Here is a 17,625-nt window from a genome sequence, read left to right on the forward strand (position 1 = left end):
ATGAGACACTACTTCAAAGCATTCTTTATTATGACAACAACAAATCCGAAAGAAGGGGACGCAGCACCGGGGACAGAGCCGCACGCGTTGACTTTTAGAAAAGCGAAAAGTGCGAGAGCGAGCCGCGGGAGTGAGTCAGCAAACACACCGCAACATGACACAACTGGTGGTGTTTAGCAGCGGGTATCGGAGAGACGGATAACCCAGTAATGCTTCAGCTGTGAATCTCGCTCGTATAACCTGTGGATTGAACCGGGCATTGACGCAAAGTGGTGCGCAACGATGACTGCAGCAGCGCATCCGGAGACCAGGAGGTTTACGCGGGGTCTGGGGAAACCCGGCACCGCGGCGGAGCTCCGGCAGAGTGTCTCTGAGGTGGTTCGGACGTCCGTGCTAGTTGTAAGTGGACTACACACCTTAATACCCTCCTCCTCCACCGTATGCCTCCGTGGGCAGTGTCTTCAAGCGCGGTTAAACCCTCTGAGAACTTGAGAATTACCTGGTTTGGCGAATATTTTCAGCAAAAAAAAAAAAAAGTCAGCTGACTTCAGATCAGCCGGGTGGGAGTGCATGTGGGCTTTAATGGCTGAAGAGTGTGGCATGTGAAAAATGGTGATTTGGAGTGAATGAAGGTGTGTGACTGGCAGTGATATTTAAAAAGAGGTTGGTTTGCACCTTATTAAAAACCTTGAAACTATCTTGGACTTGCTGTGTATTCATGTAATGCCTTCGTGTGCATTGATAATTGCCACAACGTCCTTCTCTTTCATCTTCACTCAGCTGACTTTAGACCAGCTGGGTCTAACCCCTTTCTGGGTTAAGAACTAAAGGTCATATTATGAAGTGTGTAGGCTTAACTTACAACTGTTTGAGAGAGATATAGAGATTGATTCAAAGTGAACAAATGGAGAGAGTTTGTAGCATTTTAGGTGGACTATCGCATTCACTGACTTTAGCACCATATAACAATCTCTCTTTCTTGCTTACATTGTATTGTACATTAACTTCACTTTGTAGTCTTTGTGGAAATGCCAGACTGCTGTAGAAAAAAAATCACTTTTCGACACACTTGTCTAAGTGTCTTATTTCCTGGAAAGTCTGTCACAAATCAGAGCCTGATCAAGGTGTTTTGTACTTGTGTCATTGAGGGTGTTCAGATGACATAATGCCTCCTCTCAAGGGAAAGCATGTGGCTTCAATTTCATGCTTCAGACACCTATAAAGTGTCCAGTGACAGTGAGATAATGCTGAATCTGACCGTCCAACATCTGGGCAACGAGGACCTGCAGTACAGGCTACCTCCTCAGTATCAGTTTTCCACAGAGCTCGGGAGAAAAAAAAAGGAGTCGGCCCTTTTGTTGCATCCAAGCGTGTTGGGGGTTTGTTGCTCCTCCTGATTGTTCCAGCTTTCCTGGAAGAAGTTGCTAGGTAACCGAAACGGACACCGTCCAGGCCCTCCGTCAGGGAAATGGAATCCTGAGTCAGGATCCCAGACATCCAACCACACCTTCGAATTATTTATTCATTCTTACTCCGGTGCACTGCCAGAGATGCCGGAGGGGAGGAGAGACAAAAAAGGGATATGATTATGCATGTTGGGAAATCATCACGTTTTAAAGAGGGCTTGATCCACTTGAAGTACTTGTCACTCTGTCTTTTTGTGGTCACTCTGTGTCTCTTTGTAGCTTTTGATTTGATTCTCTTCTCTGTAGGCCTGTTCAGTCATCCCTATTATAACAAATACCTGTCTTGTTCTGACCCAGGTTGTGGGGCACGAGTCTGATTTCAGGCTGATTTCACTCCTTGCCGCGCCTCAGGCCCTGTCTCTGGATATGTTAGCTGTAGAAATGAACATATGGCCGTGTTGTTCAGTTGAGTGGGACAAGAATGTGACTGTACACATGACCACTGTCCACGCAACTCGTAATTAATTCCTCCCTGAAACATGTAAATACCTCTGCAGGAATATAGAGGGATCTGTGCCAGGGGTATAAAGAGGGGATTGTAGCTGTTATCACCCATTCCAATTGTTGTTTCAGCTTGAAACACACATTTTTCTGTCCTTTTTACACTCCCAGAAACATAGATTATAAAATACAGACAATGCGCATGCCTACTAGTCAAGTGCACTGAGCTGCTCTCTTCCTTTCCCAACTATTTGTGCACGTTCGTGAAGGCCCACACTTGCTCAAGCCTCATTGTTTATTGTTGGAGTGGAAAGCAGAGAGGCTTGTAATAGGCCGGAGCTCTAAGCTGAGCCATCCCTCTGTTTCTCCACGTTTTTAGGCATGCTGGGAACACTATTAGCTCCATGATGGCTGTCAGCTTTGAATTTGTTCGATGTAACCTAGGGTGCTGCCAATCCGATTTAAAACAAATCATTGAGTGTGTGCAGAGTTTTGTTATGGTTTTCGTTTTTTGGAAATGTCATCAATGTATCGGCTGATGGTCATATAACAAATCGATGGGAGTTGGACATGTTTAGTTAGTGTATGAAACAGCTGGGAGGAGGGGAGGGAGGCAGTTGTGTAATTGTAATCAATAAGCCTAACTGCCTATGAGTATGGTGACTCAGATCCTCAGTGTTCCTGCTATGTGCTGGACCTAAGGGAGCTGGAGGCCAGATGGGTGTCATTAAGTAGGAGTGATGCCATTAGCCGCCCAGAGCCAGTACACACACACACACACACACACACACGACCGACTCGCTGTGAAACGATAAAGGAAAGTGGAGGCCTCACATGTGCTGCAGAAAACAACATTTGAATATCAACAACATGGACATCTATAAACAGAGCACACATGTTGCTTCTTCACCTTGCTATTAGACGTTAAAGCCCCTTTTCAAGCTAAATTGCTCTGATGCCTTTTGGGTGGGTGGACAGCATTTCCTGTCTTTAGGTCAAACAAGTTAAACATCTACATCAAGAAAGAGAGTTAATTCAGCCTCCCTTTATGCATATAATCTCCCCCATTCCCTATTATAATCCCTACTCCCTCTTTTTACCTGTACTGCATCTTCCTGCGTCATGTGACAGGCTTTTCTTTCTAGCTTGTTTGGTCAAGTCAAACATTTTCATGAGCTCCCGATGCATAGAAGATGCAGTTTGTGCAGTGAATTCAAACTGTGGCCTCTCCTCCTACTTTACATGATGCAATACTCTCTTCGTCCGTCAGCCTTCTTGATCGGATCACTGACAAATGCAAACCTGTTCCTGTTGGGCTTTTCAAGGTTTTGTTTGTCAAGATGTGGGAATCCCAGCATTACCTCAACTCGGTGGGTGTGTACCGGGGACTTTTTTTTTCCAACTGGTTTTGACAGAACATGTTCCGTCTTTGATCATAACTGAGTTAAAGTCATGTCTTCTCATGTAGTGAAGCCTGATTTGTTAGTCATGCCACTCACCAAGTATGTGCTAAGTAGACTGACCTTAAGTCCGCCAAAACAGCGAAAATAACTTCTTGTGTGCGCTGGGAGTAGACTTTGCTGTCTGTCACCTGTGCTGTCAGTGTTGTGAGGCCTCGGCAGCTTGACCTCCCTCTGTATTCATCTGTCTGTTACTATTGGGCCTGAAAGGGTGCATAAGCTTCCTCTGTTGCTGTGATAGTAAGTGATACTCTACAAGAACAAACTCAACGTGGAAGAGATGGGAGAGCAGATGAGTTATCTGAACGGGTCAATAATACACGAGGATGCTCTAGTAACTAATGAACACATTAAGAGGCTGTCTTTCTAATATGCAGCTGTGGATTAGACAAGCCCAGAACTTTGATACCATTTGGTACAAAATTCCACAAAAAAGATATCAAACTTTCCAAGTTTGACTTCAGTATGTATAAACCACAAAGCCTTTTACTGTCTTACAGTGATGATAAAGTTGTGTTGCTGTTGCATAACAACTAACAAGAGTTTGTCAAACTTGTTTGACACAATCAGTTGCCTTTTTGTAAGGCACATCTAGATGAAACTATGCAGTCTAAACAGGTTATAATGTTCAGTTTTTGTTGGAACTGTTTTAGAGGGGTATTGATTCAGCATATTATGAAGGCTTGATTTTGCTGAATTGTGTTGTGTTACACTGAAAGGTAAACCATATACAAGTGGATGGGGTGACATGGCTACAGTCCCCTCTTGGCATATAAAAAGACATGATGGAAAAGCCATCAAGGTCCGCTACTTTTCCACCTGTCAGCTGGTTTATAGTTTAGTCAAATGCACTATTGTTCAGTCTTCTGTTGTTTCTCGTTTTCAAGTTAATACTGACTGGATTAGAAACATTTAAACTTCACAAGATCCAAGCAGTTGTGCATGACCTGAGAGCGAAGGCTTCATGGAAAGTGAGAAATAAAACACACCAATCAAGCTTACTATGTAATGTGTCTGCTTGGGTTTTGGTCGTTGTGGTTTTAATCAACCAGATTTTGCCTCTTCCAATCAGAGTAGGAAGCTTGAGAGAATATCTCAACTGAAGGTCAAGATGATATAGAGCACTTTGTCGAGAACCTAAAAGGATTTTCTTCATCCAGCCTTAACTGCTTCTGGTTAGTCCACGTCAAGTACGACAGGAGCTAATCAAATGATCCCATGATCCAAACCAATTGATATCATGGAAATGAATCACATTTGCTTTATCTCTTTGGGACAGCTGAACGTATGTACTGTATAGTTGTTACAAACCTTTCATTTTGCCAGAATGTATTTTAAACACATGTCAAAATAAGTGTTAGATATGAATTTTGAGGCAAGACAGTATCCCTATATTTGGTTTGTGGTCACATAACAAGATTATTTAACAATTTCCTGGCTAGGGGTGGAAAATGAATAACTACTATTTCACATAAAACATTCAGACACATTCGTACGCAAGCATTCATGTCTGTGTACCGATTTCATGGTCGTTACATAACTGTCTCCTTTTAAATCTACATTTTCCCAGATGCAGCCATGCTCGTCAGCAGTATCAATGTCATAGTTCTCAAAAGAGAAGAAAGATCATTGTCACCATCGCCACCACAAGGACTCCAAAATGTTTCCATCCCGCCTGCCTGTACAGGAAGTGCCCATGACTTCCTGTCCTTCATCTTCTTGTGGGAGAGGCGTTTACTCGATAGAGCAAGTTTCCTGTGGCTGTATTTGGACGGACCAGAAGTTTTAGGCAGGGCTCGCTGGTAACCCGCCCACTCTGTCTGAGTGTTCTGCCTGATAGAGCAGAGCTGTTTTGAAGGAGGTTTCCATAACAGAGAGGCGGCCTGCAGGAGAGCCTGGTCAGTGGGTGTTTTCCTGTTAGCAAGTATGACACTTTGTTTTACACTCACCTCCTAAGAACATATACATTTCTCTTATCCAACAGTATTCATAATTCATAAATCAAGGCTTGTTGCTGTAAGGAAGTTTGTTTTGAAGGCTGGAATGCTTCCCCTCTTTCTCTCTGAAAATATGTCTAGTTGCCGTGCTCTGTCATCCATCCAAATGGAGAAGAGTGAGGATTAATAGAGCTGCTGGGTGGTCTATATCGTGGAAGCCTTTAACGCTGCTTTGTAATAGTCTAAATCCCTCCATACATTTAAAACGCATCAATCTGAATCAAACTTCCTTTTAACATCCTGCTGTGGAGCCATGACTGCAGCACATTATCATCAAGTCAAGTGGAGCGTTGCTTTGCCTCCATTCTCGAAGCCATTACGGTGGCTATTTTTGAGTCAGCAGGGCACACTGTGAAAGCAAATCAATGTCAAAACCCACAAGCACAACAGACACTCACACATGCAGCTATAGAGGTCCCGTACATGCAACTCAAACAGTTGCGCGCACAGAAATTACTTTTGTCAGGAAATCACGGATAGGGAACATTTTACTGCTCGGGTACTTTTAACGTACATTTTTGCGAATAATAACTTGATTAAGGTTCTGAATGCAGGACTTTTAGTCATGGTGGATTGTTTCATCTGTGTGGTATTAGTACTTCTACTGCAGTAAAGGATCTAAATAATTTCTAATGCATAAATGACTTGTCAGTGATTTAAGATTGGGAACTCACTCGGCAAACGGTTAATATAAAAACAGTGGTTTCTAACTTTTGGCTCCAGATCCATGACCGGGTCAACATTCTTGCTCATCGTGTATACAACTACATTGTATATGTCACTTCAGTAAACACAACAGTAAGATTTTCAATATGATCACACAATGTTTTAATTCATTAAGAATAAATCAAAGAGTTTCCTTGAGCTGTTGGTCGCAAGATCTACATATCAAACACATTGCATGTAATAGAATGATGGAGTGAATTTAAATCAATCTGTGCAACATAACTCCAGTTTTTTACAAAAGAAACACAATTGACTAGTTGTATTTGAAGACGGTTGGTATTAAATGCATAAAGGTCATCCATCTGGATACGTCATATTTTGGGAACAGTCTTTGAGATGTAGTTTATTCTCATGACACTAGCACTCGGCCTTGCTTGCATCCTAACTGTGAGAAAGAGTGCAGGCCCACATGGCACAGTCCCCTTACACCTCAAGCCGCTTCTAACTGGCACATAACTGGCAGCACGGCTCACACGTGAACAAGTCAATGAGAGAAATGTACATTAAGTTATAGAGGCGAGTGAGTGTTGGCTAATAGTTGAGACTTAAGCCTTAAGCTCCAAAGGCAAAATAATTGCTCTGCACACATGTTGTTTTAAGGTGCACCTACCGATTAAGCTCATGGGATTAATCCCTGAAAAGCACTATACAGCACTCCTGACTGGAGAGTGAACAACACACCCATGTTGGCTGACAGAGTCTAGAAAGAGCAGACTAATGTCTAGCACATTTCCTTTTAAGTCCCTTTTACTCTACAAGCCTCCTTGATTTGTCTATAAAAGTAATGTGTACCTCCCTTCCTTCACTGCAACTGACCATTAACTTGTAATTGTGGGAACACGGCTGTTACCATGACATATGAGATTGGAGGGTATCCTGTACAACACTTTTAACCATGTCATTTTTTTTTCCACCCAATGAATGGCATTCTCTCCATTTTTGAATCACTGCCAATTCCAGGGTTTGCTCTCTCCTCTGAGTGGAGGTTCACTTTACTCGACGAGTGTAGAGTTCACTTGATTCTTTGATGTATGCTTCACTCGAGTACTTTCAGCCTATTGAACTTTGATAATGTCTCATAAACTTGTGTTATTTTTAGCCACGCTAACATGCTCTGTGGGATAGGATAATACGACATTTGTGGTTTTAAGTGAAATCACCCATGAAAATTCTGGCAAAATTCTAAAGAAGTTCTTCCTACTTGAGTTCTTTGCACCTGCTGTTTGTTTTAGTTGCACTCCTGTGTTATTGTTGCGACTCCTGGGATTTAGTGCCAAGCAAACGGCACACTCTTAGTAGGTTAATCTGCTTTGCATGCATACCTCTCCCCCTGGCCTGCTCTGACATCGTCTCGTTGCGGTCAGTGACCTCCCACTCACGCTCGCCACACAGCTCACGCTGGCCTCAGCGGATGTTGAATGTGTTGTAACACAGAGGGAAGGATTAGCAGACAATCAGCCAATACAAATCCTAGTTTCCGCTTCTGAGATTTAGTGCCGATGTGACAAGTCTGGTGAAAGAGAACACTGGCGTGATTTAACATTCACCCTTCAAGTATCACTTGATGCAGCGCAGAGGCAAATATTGGCTGTGTTCGGTCATGATTGTGAAGCATTTATTTGTTGTGTGCTGAGGAGAGACGGCTGCTGTGAAGTGTTAGGGAAACTACTTAAAATGCCTGCTCTAGGCTGCGTCCTGACTGCTATCACACTGAAGAGGAAAGTTGCCACTGAAGTTGTTTTCGTTAATCTGGGATTTTTCTGGAAGTTTAGGGCACTTACTTGAATTCACCTAAGACACCAATGCAGTGGAGGGTAAATGTCTCTAACTATAAAGCGAGGACACTCTCTCTCTGTATGGGTATGTCCTAAACCTGTCTCAAGACCCGTCCATCCGCACTACTTAACACTTGGTGGTTGTATGGTGTCCCAATGAAGTATATTATCGAATTTTCCGCAATTTTGGTCAAGTTCAATATTCATAACCGTTGAATAAACAACCAACAGCGCTCTGTGCAACAGCGTTGGTGGGGCTTCTGGCTCTGTGGACAAATTTGAGCATGTCGTCTTCAGCTCATCTTTAGAGGCTGAAGCTCATCAACTAATTTCTTCTTCACTTCCTTGTTGTGCACTTTTTATCCATTAAATAAATGGATAAAAGTAGAACCTCCTCAATGTGGCGTTTACCTGTCTACGATGTTTCCTTCTTTCCCACAGTGCATGCTGGTAGCCTCATTAAAGAGATACTCTTCTCTACACTCATTCTTCTGGCTTTGTGTAGTGAGTGGATATGACCTGCCACAGCCAGAGGGGATGAACTGTAATGACTTTTCACCAGGCTGGCTGCATAGCTGGCATTCCTCACTCTGACACACTGTAGCCCAGGGAAGGAGGGAGGGAGGGAGGGAGGGAGGGGGAGGGGCACAGCCTACAGGTGGCGGTCCAATGACAAGATGTTTTTTGGGGCACGGTTTGAATCTCACCATATTGATTTTTATCTAAACTTGTTTGTGGTTAAAAAAAAATGCAAGTGGAAGAAGTCCTGCCTTCCAAATCCAATTAAAGTGTTATCAACAAAATGTATTTGAAAAACTTAACAAAAGTGTAAAGTACTTATTTAGCAGAAAAATGACACCTGCGACTGCGGGGTTATAATATATTACAATGATTGTTATTATTGTTGCCTTTCACTATTTTAAGGCAGAGCTCTTTTGAATCACTCTGGGTAGTTAGATAGTTTAGTCCACTGGTTCCCAACCTAGGGGTCGGGCCCACTGAAAGGGTCACAAGAGAAATATGGGAGGAGGGTTCATGAAATGACTATTGTGGTTCTATTCTGTGACAGAAATGTGTTCATATTTTTAGACTTTTGTCTAATCTTTGCTTTTCAATGCAAAATATGATATTAGCTTAGAGGGGGATCTCTCTTTGGCACAACAGCTGAGCCCAAAACGTTGTGATCCACTCCTTTTAATCTTTGGCAATGCATTTGTATTTTTTAAGGTAACAATATAATTTGAATGTAGTTCTTACTGTTCTACTTTCCCATTGGCAGAGTGATTCTATGTGACGCTGAGCACCCACAAGTTTAGACGAGCTGTCCGATGAAAAGAGAATCTTGATGAGTTGCTGGAGTCGCCCATTCAAGAAAAATGTAAATGAAAAGCTGAGCTCTTTTTTTTCTTTCTTTGAAAGCTGAAACAAGCCCATTGTGCGCTCTCTGCCCACAATAAACAAATGAGTTCTGGTTAAAGTAACAAATCCACTGAGATTTAATGATTGATAAAAATGTATTGTACCATTTTATCTGCTGACTTCCAGAAAAATGAGGAATGAAAAACTGCAATAGCTTGAAGACATAAATGAAAGTCTTTCACAGCAGGAAATGAAGTGAATGTGGTCATCACTGTTTGTTTTATCCATCGAAGCCTGTGCACACCGCAGAGACGGAGCTCTCCTTGGGGCTAAAGTTGCTTATGTTTGCTCCCCTGTTTGTTTTTCACGGACTTAGCATTGTGTGGCAGGATTGTGCTAAAATAAGTGAAAAATAAGCTGGCTTTATTTATCCATCCTTGCCTGGATGGATGAATAAAGTTAGCTCTGTGGTGCTTATGGAGGATCAGCAGTGTGGCTGTGCACCTGGAGGCCTGCTCTTGTTATTGATGAACAAAGGGATCTGAGACCCTGTTGACATTCGGCTACACATGATATTATATGATTTGCCAAAAAGCAGGGACCCTGCATCATAAACACAAAGCTTAAAGTCACTTTTCTTCGCCGGGCACGGTGCTGTGCAGATAAACGCCTCAGTATCCCTGACTTGACTTAATCTCCTTTTAGCGTCTCCGCTCAGTCTTTAAAATCCAACGACCCCACCCCCCACCCACAGAGCAGCGTGTTGAACTTGTTCCACCCATAATGTCTGTATTTCTCAAAATATGACGGCGCTGTTTGCGCTTGTGATCAAGTGTTTTTATTTACAATTTCTTTGACATTTCCATACATGATAAACAAAAGTCTTGAACTGGTAGTGGATTCAGATGTTGTGTTATTTTGCTGCTATTTTTTCCGTCTCTGAACTAATGCTTTCTCAAGTGACTCGCTTGAGTCTCGGAAATGTCAAATCCATCCAAATCCATCTTAGTTGCTATAGCAGCCACACTGCTCCTTGTGGTATTAACCTGATCCATAATGCCAGTTAAATCTCTCAAAAAGCCACCGACAGTTTCCGCAGCAAGTAATGAGGTTTTTTGTTTTGGCCATGAAATACTTCTGCTACACTTTGTATGTTTCAGCACAAGGGACTGGTGTGAAAAGTGTTCCACTCAAGACTCGGAAAGGCCGTGAGACAAAATAAGCACTTAAATATTGACTGTCCCAGTCAAGCAGGGATGGATCCTATAACATGTGTTTCCTCTTTCAGGAAGGGAGGGGCCTCTAACAAACTATAGCAACAGCAGGGAAAAGATGGTGTGCCAGTGCTGGATTTAAAAAAAAAATATTGCAATAGTAATCCCGTAAGGAATTCAGAAATACCTGGATTACCACAAATCTGATTGCACAATAATTACTGTATTAATCAGATTATTTCAACAACTCCTTATTATTATATGTTTGTGTGTATCTAACTTGTCAGATTAGTGAATTGAATCTTAGAGTGTGAGATTTTGATCAAATTCTTAGATCTGTATATGTACCTTTGTATTGCCATATTATTATATTTGGAAGATAACTGAGAAGTGGTTTATGGATAAAATAACCATATATTAATGTCTGATTTTGTACTAAACCACCAAATTAAATCAAATTACTTGGATACAAAAATCTTATTGAAATCCAACATGGTATGGCTTTCACTGTATGTATGTCATCATATCAGCCAACTCCATCCAAGATGCATTTTCGACCACAAACCACTTTTTTTGTACTTGCACAGAGAACAAATAAATAATTATCTCTCTGTGCATTCGCCATCGTGGATAACAGCTTCTTGTTTCTGCTTGCAGCCTCCCTGGGGAGCTGTGTCATATAGTATTACAGTTAAATCCACTGCCACTTTAGTGGTGCAGGTGCACGGTCCGGCGTTTATCTCCTCGTGTATCCTCTGTTTCCTTTGATTGTCAGCAGCGCTCATTGAATCAGGCTCAAGAGGATTTCCACTGATTACAAAGAGCCAACTGAGATTATCTGATCCTTACAGTTTCCTTAAACTCCTGCCTCCCCCCAATTATCCCCACCCTGCCTCCCTGCCACACAGCGTCAAGACGCTACCAAACAAGAAAAAAAATAGTTGGATTATCTTAAATGAACATATATATAAAATGTATATTATCTTTGCTTTTTTTAGATTTAATTACCTCCGTTTTCAGTTCTCATCCTATTTGTCTTTAGTTCCACTTTCGCATTTCATCCTGTCTCATGCTGTTTTGCAGTTTAGAGGCTATTAAGATTAATCCACCCTCTCACTATATCTCAGATTTACACCTCCCAGAACGCCTTGAACGTCAGATGGCGATTACTCCCTACTATTTCACCCTTCTATTCCTCACCTGACACCTTACGCATGATGTGCATCGAGTGTCTTGCTTCTGTGAGGCAACTACTTGCATTTAATCTGCTCAGGATTCTGCTCAATTTGCAGGATTTGTGGGATATTTGAGTAAATCCATTTCCTCAGACTGTTTGAGGACGTTATCCATGAGCTGCTCCAAACAAAAAGCAATGAACCTGGATTAACCCTAACTGCTGCTTGCTTTTTTTATTTCCTTAACAAGCCATACTTAATTTATCTTTACGTCAACTTAAGTCTGCCATTACCAATTATATAGATTAGCCTAAGTATAATGTATCAGTGGCTCTAAATACTTATATTTCAGTCAGTTAAACGTATCAGGTTTTTGATATAAAGCACAGCATCAATCTGTTTTACCGTAATTCACATTCTGTGAATTAATATTAATATGTGCTGTCACAACAATGCTTCACTTGTAAATCAAAGGAAAAAAAACAAGAAAAACGAAACGTGCACTTTATTAATCCCCTTGGGGAAATTCTTCTCTGCATTTGACCCATCCTCGGTTAAGGAGCAGTGGGCTGCCTTGAGAGGCGCCCAGGGAGCAGCTAGGGGTTAAGTGCCTTGCTCAGGGACACTTAGACATGTGAACTATGGAGGGACTGGGTATCGAACCGGGTAACGAACCGGGTAGCTTGCGGGTACGGGGCGACCACTCAACCCCCTGAGCTAGAGTCGCCCCTCAAGAAAAAGAATCCGTTACTTGATGCACACTTAATGGCAGGAAATGTTTCATTGTCACACAGACTGATCCATGAAAGTGTAGAGGAGAAACACACGGAGGGCTGTAACTGTGTGGCTTAGTTGCAGCCTCTAAAACAACGTTCGGCCAGTACGGGCCTGTTTCAGGATCTCTCAGCTCGCAACTTCCATGCTGCAAGTCAGAGCCTGCACATGATGACAGAACTCCCTCCCGTCCCTCCTTCCCACCTGGTTGCAGGCCAATGACCTAGTGAGGGTTGTTTGGATCAAATCACCCACCGCAATAAGTGATGACAGTTTGACATCGAGGGAACATGTTTTTACTTGGTGCAAAACATGCAACCTGGATGTTTTGGTTTCCGGCCTGAATGAGCATCAACAACAACTAGTTTAACGTTCAGTCATCACTCTGTGTGTCAGGGTTATCACTACTAACTGTCAGTCTCAGGAAGAAGCAGCTCAATCTCTGTTTGGGGTTTGAATGAGTTTTTAGGGCTGTGAAAATACTACCAGCAGTCTGCTAATAACTCTCTCTTCCCATAGAGTCCAGTCTATAGCTTCTATATCTGCTTCCTGTATATGTGTTGAGTGTGGGGAATGATTGTTTTCACACTGAGCTGCTGGAAATGACACATATGTGACAAACAATGGCTGCATTATACCAATAGTCAATCTGAGAGCAGGGAAGGAAGGTGTGTCGTCACACGGTGGTGACTGGATAAAGGGCCATCACTGCAATCTACAGTGAAGCTTGTTTGTTTTGGTTGTTTTGTTTACTCTGTAGGTTAATAAAATATATGTTTTCATGAAAATATAAATGAATAGTCTTTTTTACTTCCTAGAGTTTATCTTAGAATAAAGGTTGTAATAGATGCCTTTCAGTGTAGTATCATCCAGTGCCTGTAGGTGGCAGTAACGGCATTCATCAGCTGTTGGACATTTTACTATTGCATCGAGCTCTGTGTTGCAGGTCTTATGTGTATACATGTGTCTGAACAGTATATGATTGGCTGCTTTCTGCCGTCAGCTGAAATGCGATTGAATTGTTGCTACGATAGTTTTTATCTGTAATGCTCCCCCATGGATGTTTGTGTGCTGTGCAGCAAGTTATCATCCACTTTTTACCAGAGGTAATTTTAAATTTGCAATTTGATCAGTTTTGTGATGCACTGACAGCTTGAATATGCAACTTTAAAAAAAAAAAAAAGATTACTCTGTGTTGTGTATAGTGAAGCCAAAACAAAGTTGGCAGGGGTAACTAAGAGGGTGACTGGAGGCCCTCAGGGCTTTGGCACTGCTTCAGTCCTCTGCTGGTGATGCAGCAGAGGCCGTGGAAAAGCACTGCTTCATTATTAACATCTATTAATGATAATTGAACCCACCGCAGCAACCTCACTGCAGATCCAACAGAGCTGCACTCAGAAACTCTGTGTGCGTGTGTGTGTGTGTGTGTGTGTGTGTGTGTGTGTGCGTGTGTGTCCTGCAACGTATACTTATTTTGTGCGTGGTGAACCTAGTACAAAGAACAGGAAGCAGTACCCCTCAGGAAAATGGGTTATTTTCTTCTCCAAGGATAAATAAACCATCCCAAAATACCAAGTAAAAGGAAGAGGATGTGGCCCTCATGTATTTGGTTTGTACCATTCTAAGAGGGGCAGGATAACCTGGTGTCAACTCCAGGTCAAAGAGAGGCTTAAGTTTAATCTATGTCTTCATTGCATGAAATAAGTCCTACATAATCCAACCTGTTGTCCGTTGTCATGGAGGAAGTATTTTGGGCTTGTGATGTTAACTCCAGTATCTAAAATGTGAAGCATGTGGCTTATTGAAATTCCTGGCCTATCTTTAGCCCGCCCACGTTTGTAACTGTACCTACATAACTTTTCTCTTAAACAAACTCTTGAGAAACCAATCCAGACGTTTATTGTAGAAAGCAGCAGACTTGTGATTCTCAAAAACCTCTCGAGGGTTAATGGCGCTCCTTCAATACAGTTTTTACTTCTTCCATTTGTATTGTTGAGGTCAGCATTACTCTGACAAAATATCCACAAAAACTTTCTAGTGTTTCGGAGTTTTGATTGGGTTTGAAGGACAGTGGGGCAGAGAGAGGCAGCTTTTGTTATGACAGCGCACACGCATCAGCAGGAAACAGCCATATCCTTTTTTGAGTCCCCAGAGAGTTCCAGCTGGGAGCCATGCCTGTTTTATTTGCCCTGCTGGATATGTGTGTGATGTCACTGTGGTGCACCACATTGTGGCCTCTCTTTGGACAAACACACACACACACCCTGCAGAGCCCCACAGCAGACTCTGGGCATGGAAACCAGGGCCAGCTGCTGACTTGACCTTCATCCTAGAGAGGCTCCTCAGATGAGATGCCAACTCCTCTTAAACTCCCCTCTACTCCTCTGAGCTACGCGGGGACATTTCTGTCTTTGTTGTGTAGGATCGTCCACTCCTTAGTGTGAAAGGGGAAACTCACGCTGAAACTTTCCTGTCCACATGTGCTGGCTTTGATGTTGTTAATTCGGCTTCACCCAGCACTCGCTGCTAACAGCTTGAATGTGCTGTATTAGTAGGAGTGGAGTTATTTGGGGGTTACTATGGTCCACTGATGATGTCCATATGCAATCAGATTGTGGCGAGAGACGCGAAGAGAACAAGCAGATCAACAGTTGAGGTTGCTGAGGCTGTCAGATCATGTTTATAACAAGTTATTTAGATCATGCAGGATGAGCACTGCTCCACTGGCTTAATCGAAGGTGGAAGTATCAATAAAATCCACACTGATAAGTTCTATCCACACTTACGTAGGTCTATGAGGTGTATACTTTATTTGAGATTTCGGTCTGAAGTATCTTCATCAGGGCAGGTGCTTTATTTTTATATCACTGTTAGATAAGGCGTTGGTTTTTTGGACAGTTGATGGGACAAAATTTGACATTTGAGATGTTATAGAAAATACTTAATTGATAATGAAAATATTTTTTATTTGCAGCACTATTAAAAATAATGTCATGAATAATGCGTTTCGCAGAATTTATCCTGTACATATGATTTGAAAAGGTGTTTTTATTCACAAAAAAAACCATATTACCCTTTTCAAACACCCTCTACGATGTTTTAACTTGCACATTACGTCTTTTGTGAGTGTTTTGAATTTGATGTCGTAAACACGACGGTACAATTGTCATTATACATTTGTGTTTAGTGTGAAATACTTAAGCCTTGCTGCAATGACAGCAGTAATCCATGCAGCTCCACACACCAGCAGTGTTTCAGTCCGGCTCTTATCTCCTCTGCAGCTGCTGCAGATTTGAGCAGAGCTGAGCAGCAGCTTCCACATCCCACAGAGGATGTTCACACTTGAACATCCCCAGATGGACCCACTCTGTGCCACAGCACACTTTAACGTCCCTTCCATTCTCACTGCAGCCTTCGCCTGGACCTCCAACTCAAGATTTAGTTTGTCTGACGCAGTCCAACTGTGTACTGCTGGAGGCTACAGGACCACTTAGTGTGTCTGTAGACACGCACAGTATAGATGTCCTCTGGCTGTGCAAGGGAACTGGAATGTGTACCATATCAAGCAGTAATATATATATATATATATATATATATATATATATATATATATATATATATATATATATATATATATATATATATATATATATATATATATATTGATTATACCAAGGCAGCGTGTGTGTCACAGTCAACAAGAGATATGAAACAGTTTCTTGTGACGGGGGCTGAAGAAATAAACCCTGCTACACATAATGACTCATCCATCCTCAGTCTGACCTTAATAAGGCATCACCAGTAAAGTATATTTCAAAATACAGCACAGAAACTCAAGCAAACTTTCTGTTGGCATCTTACCCTTTTTTCACATGATAGTTTTACATGGAGAGTGACAGTGAAGCTTGGATTAACAGCCTGGACTTAGTTACATAGTTGGCTGATCCAACAAGACACTTCCTGGTTTAACATTTTGAGAGCATTGCAGATAGCTGCCTATTAAATAAGTTTAGCTTTTTAGTTGCAGCCATCCCGTGCTCATTCGTCTCTTGTCTCCTCCCAATGAAAATACCCAGCTGTAGCTCCTCATGGGCATTTATCCAACAAGTACCGTACATTTGATTTAAAGCCCCAAAGTCTTGAATCATACATTTGTGTTTGAGGGCTTCATTTAGGATACATTTTGTCCAGAATGGTTTGTGTTGTCATATGTGAATTGCCCCTTTGCCCACCTGGTCTGGACTGTTTTTTTATATATTTAATAAAAGCTTATTATTACCCTGCTTGAATCAGGATGCATGCATATAGAAATCCATGTGTTCAGGGCATGGTGTCTTAGTGTTTAAGTGCATATCATATAAAAGCCTCCTGGACTCTCTCCCAGTGTTTATAGCTCTAGTGTCTTCATGAAAAAGAGGCTAATTACTTCAAACAACCGGTTTTTTTTTCATGCAACAAATGCTGCACGTTACTTTAATTACCTTTAGTTAATTTAAGGTGCCACACCCTGAGAGCAGTATTGTCTCATCATTGTTGCAGACATATCCTTACATGGAGAACAAACATGGATGACCTCAGGGCACACGATTTATGATCCCCAGCTGTTAGATTTTAAACAATGTCTGCTTTAGTCGCTGTGCATCATTGTCTACTTTGTTGAGCTCTTATTTAAGTTTTTTTCCTCTTAGTAATAACTGGCTGCAATAATTAAAGACAAGTTAGTTCAAAAGTAATTATTCATTCTTGAGAGGTCACATTTTTTTCAGTCTGACTTTATGAATTTCTATCTTCGAGAAATAATGTTTTGTATCACAGAGTTGTATCAATAGTGACTAGTGTTGCCACTATCTCATCTCTTAAGTCCATATTATTCAAACAGTTCAAGTTAAATAAAATATGTATTGCTTCTTTCGTACACTGCCTCAGAAATGGGGATTTTTGACATTGCAGCTTTTACCAGATTGCTCCTTGTTATTTTACATAGTAAGCCTAAAATCCCTCTTTGAAGTGACAGGAGGATGGAGGCCTGATCCGAGGTGTGAGAAAAGGGATAAACCAATGAGGAGATGTATTTCCTAATAAATCAATAGACATAATCAACTTCTTGTCCCTCCCTCCCCCAGCATATGCCTTCCATTCTCTCTCCTGCTTTTACTGAATCTCTTCATCTAGTCAGCTGCTATCCTCCCGGCTCCTATGATCGTACAGTCAAATGTAGTTCAGTGTGTCAGGCACTAC

General features: G+C 41.8%; 1 protein-coding gene across 2 annotated transcripts in view; it reads left to right on the forward strand.

Moving 5' to 3' along the window:
• Window positions 1-17,625, forward strand: part of zmp:0000001200 (dedicator of cytokinesis protein 9) — a 71,035-nt gene continuing 53,410 nt past the window's right edge. For both annotated transcript variants that reach the window (XM_068571789.1, XM_068571793.1), the window contains exon 1: window positions 1-399. In XM_068571789.1, coding sequence (XP_068427890.1) covers window positions 283-399 — 117 coding nt within the window. In that variant the 5' untranslated portion in view covers window positions 1-282. The remainder of the gene's footprint in view (window positions 400-17,625) is intronic.

The sequence above is a fragment of the Clinocottus analis genome, unplaced genomic scaffold, assembly GCF_023055335.1.
Source record: "Clinocottus analis isolate CAN_PGR_092001 unplaced genomic scaffold, fCliAna1.0.p SCAF_12, whole genome shotgun sequence".
In the NCBI taxonomy this organism is placed as follows: Eukaryota; Metazoa; Chordata; class Actinopteri; order Perciformes; family Cottidae; genus Clinocottus; species Clinocottus analis.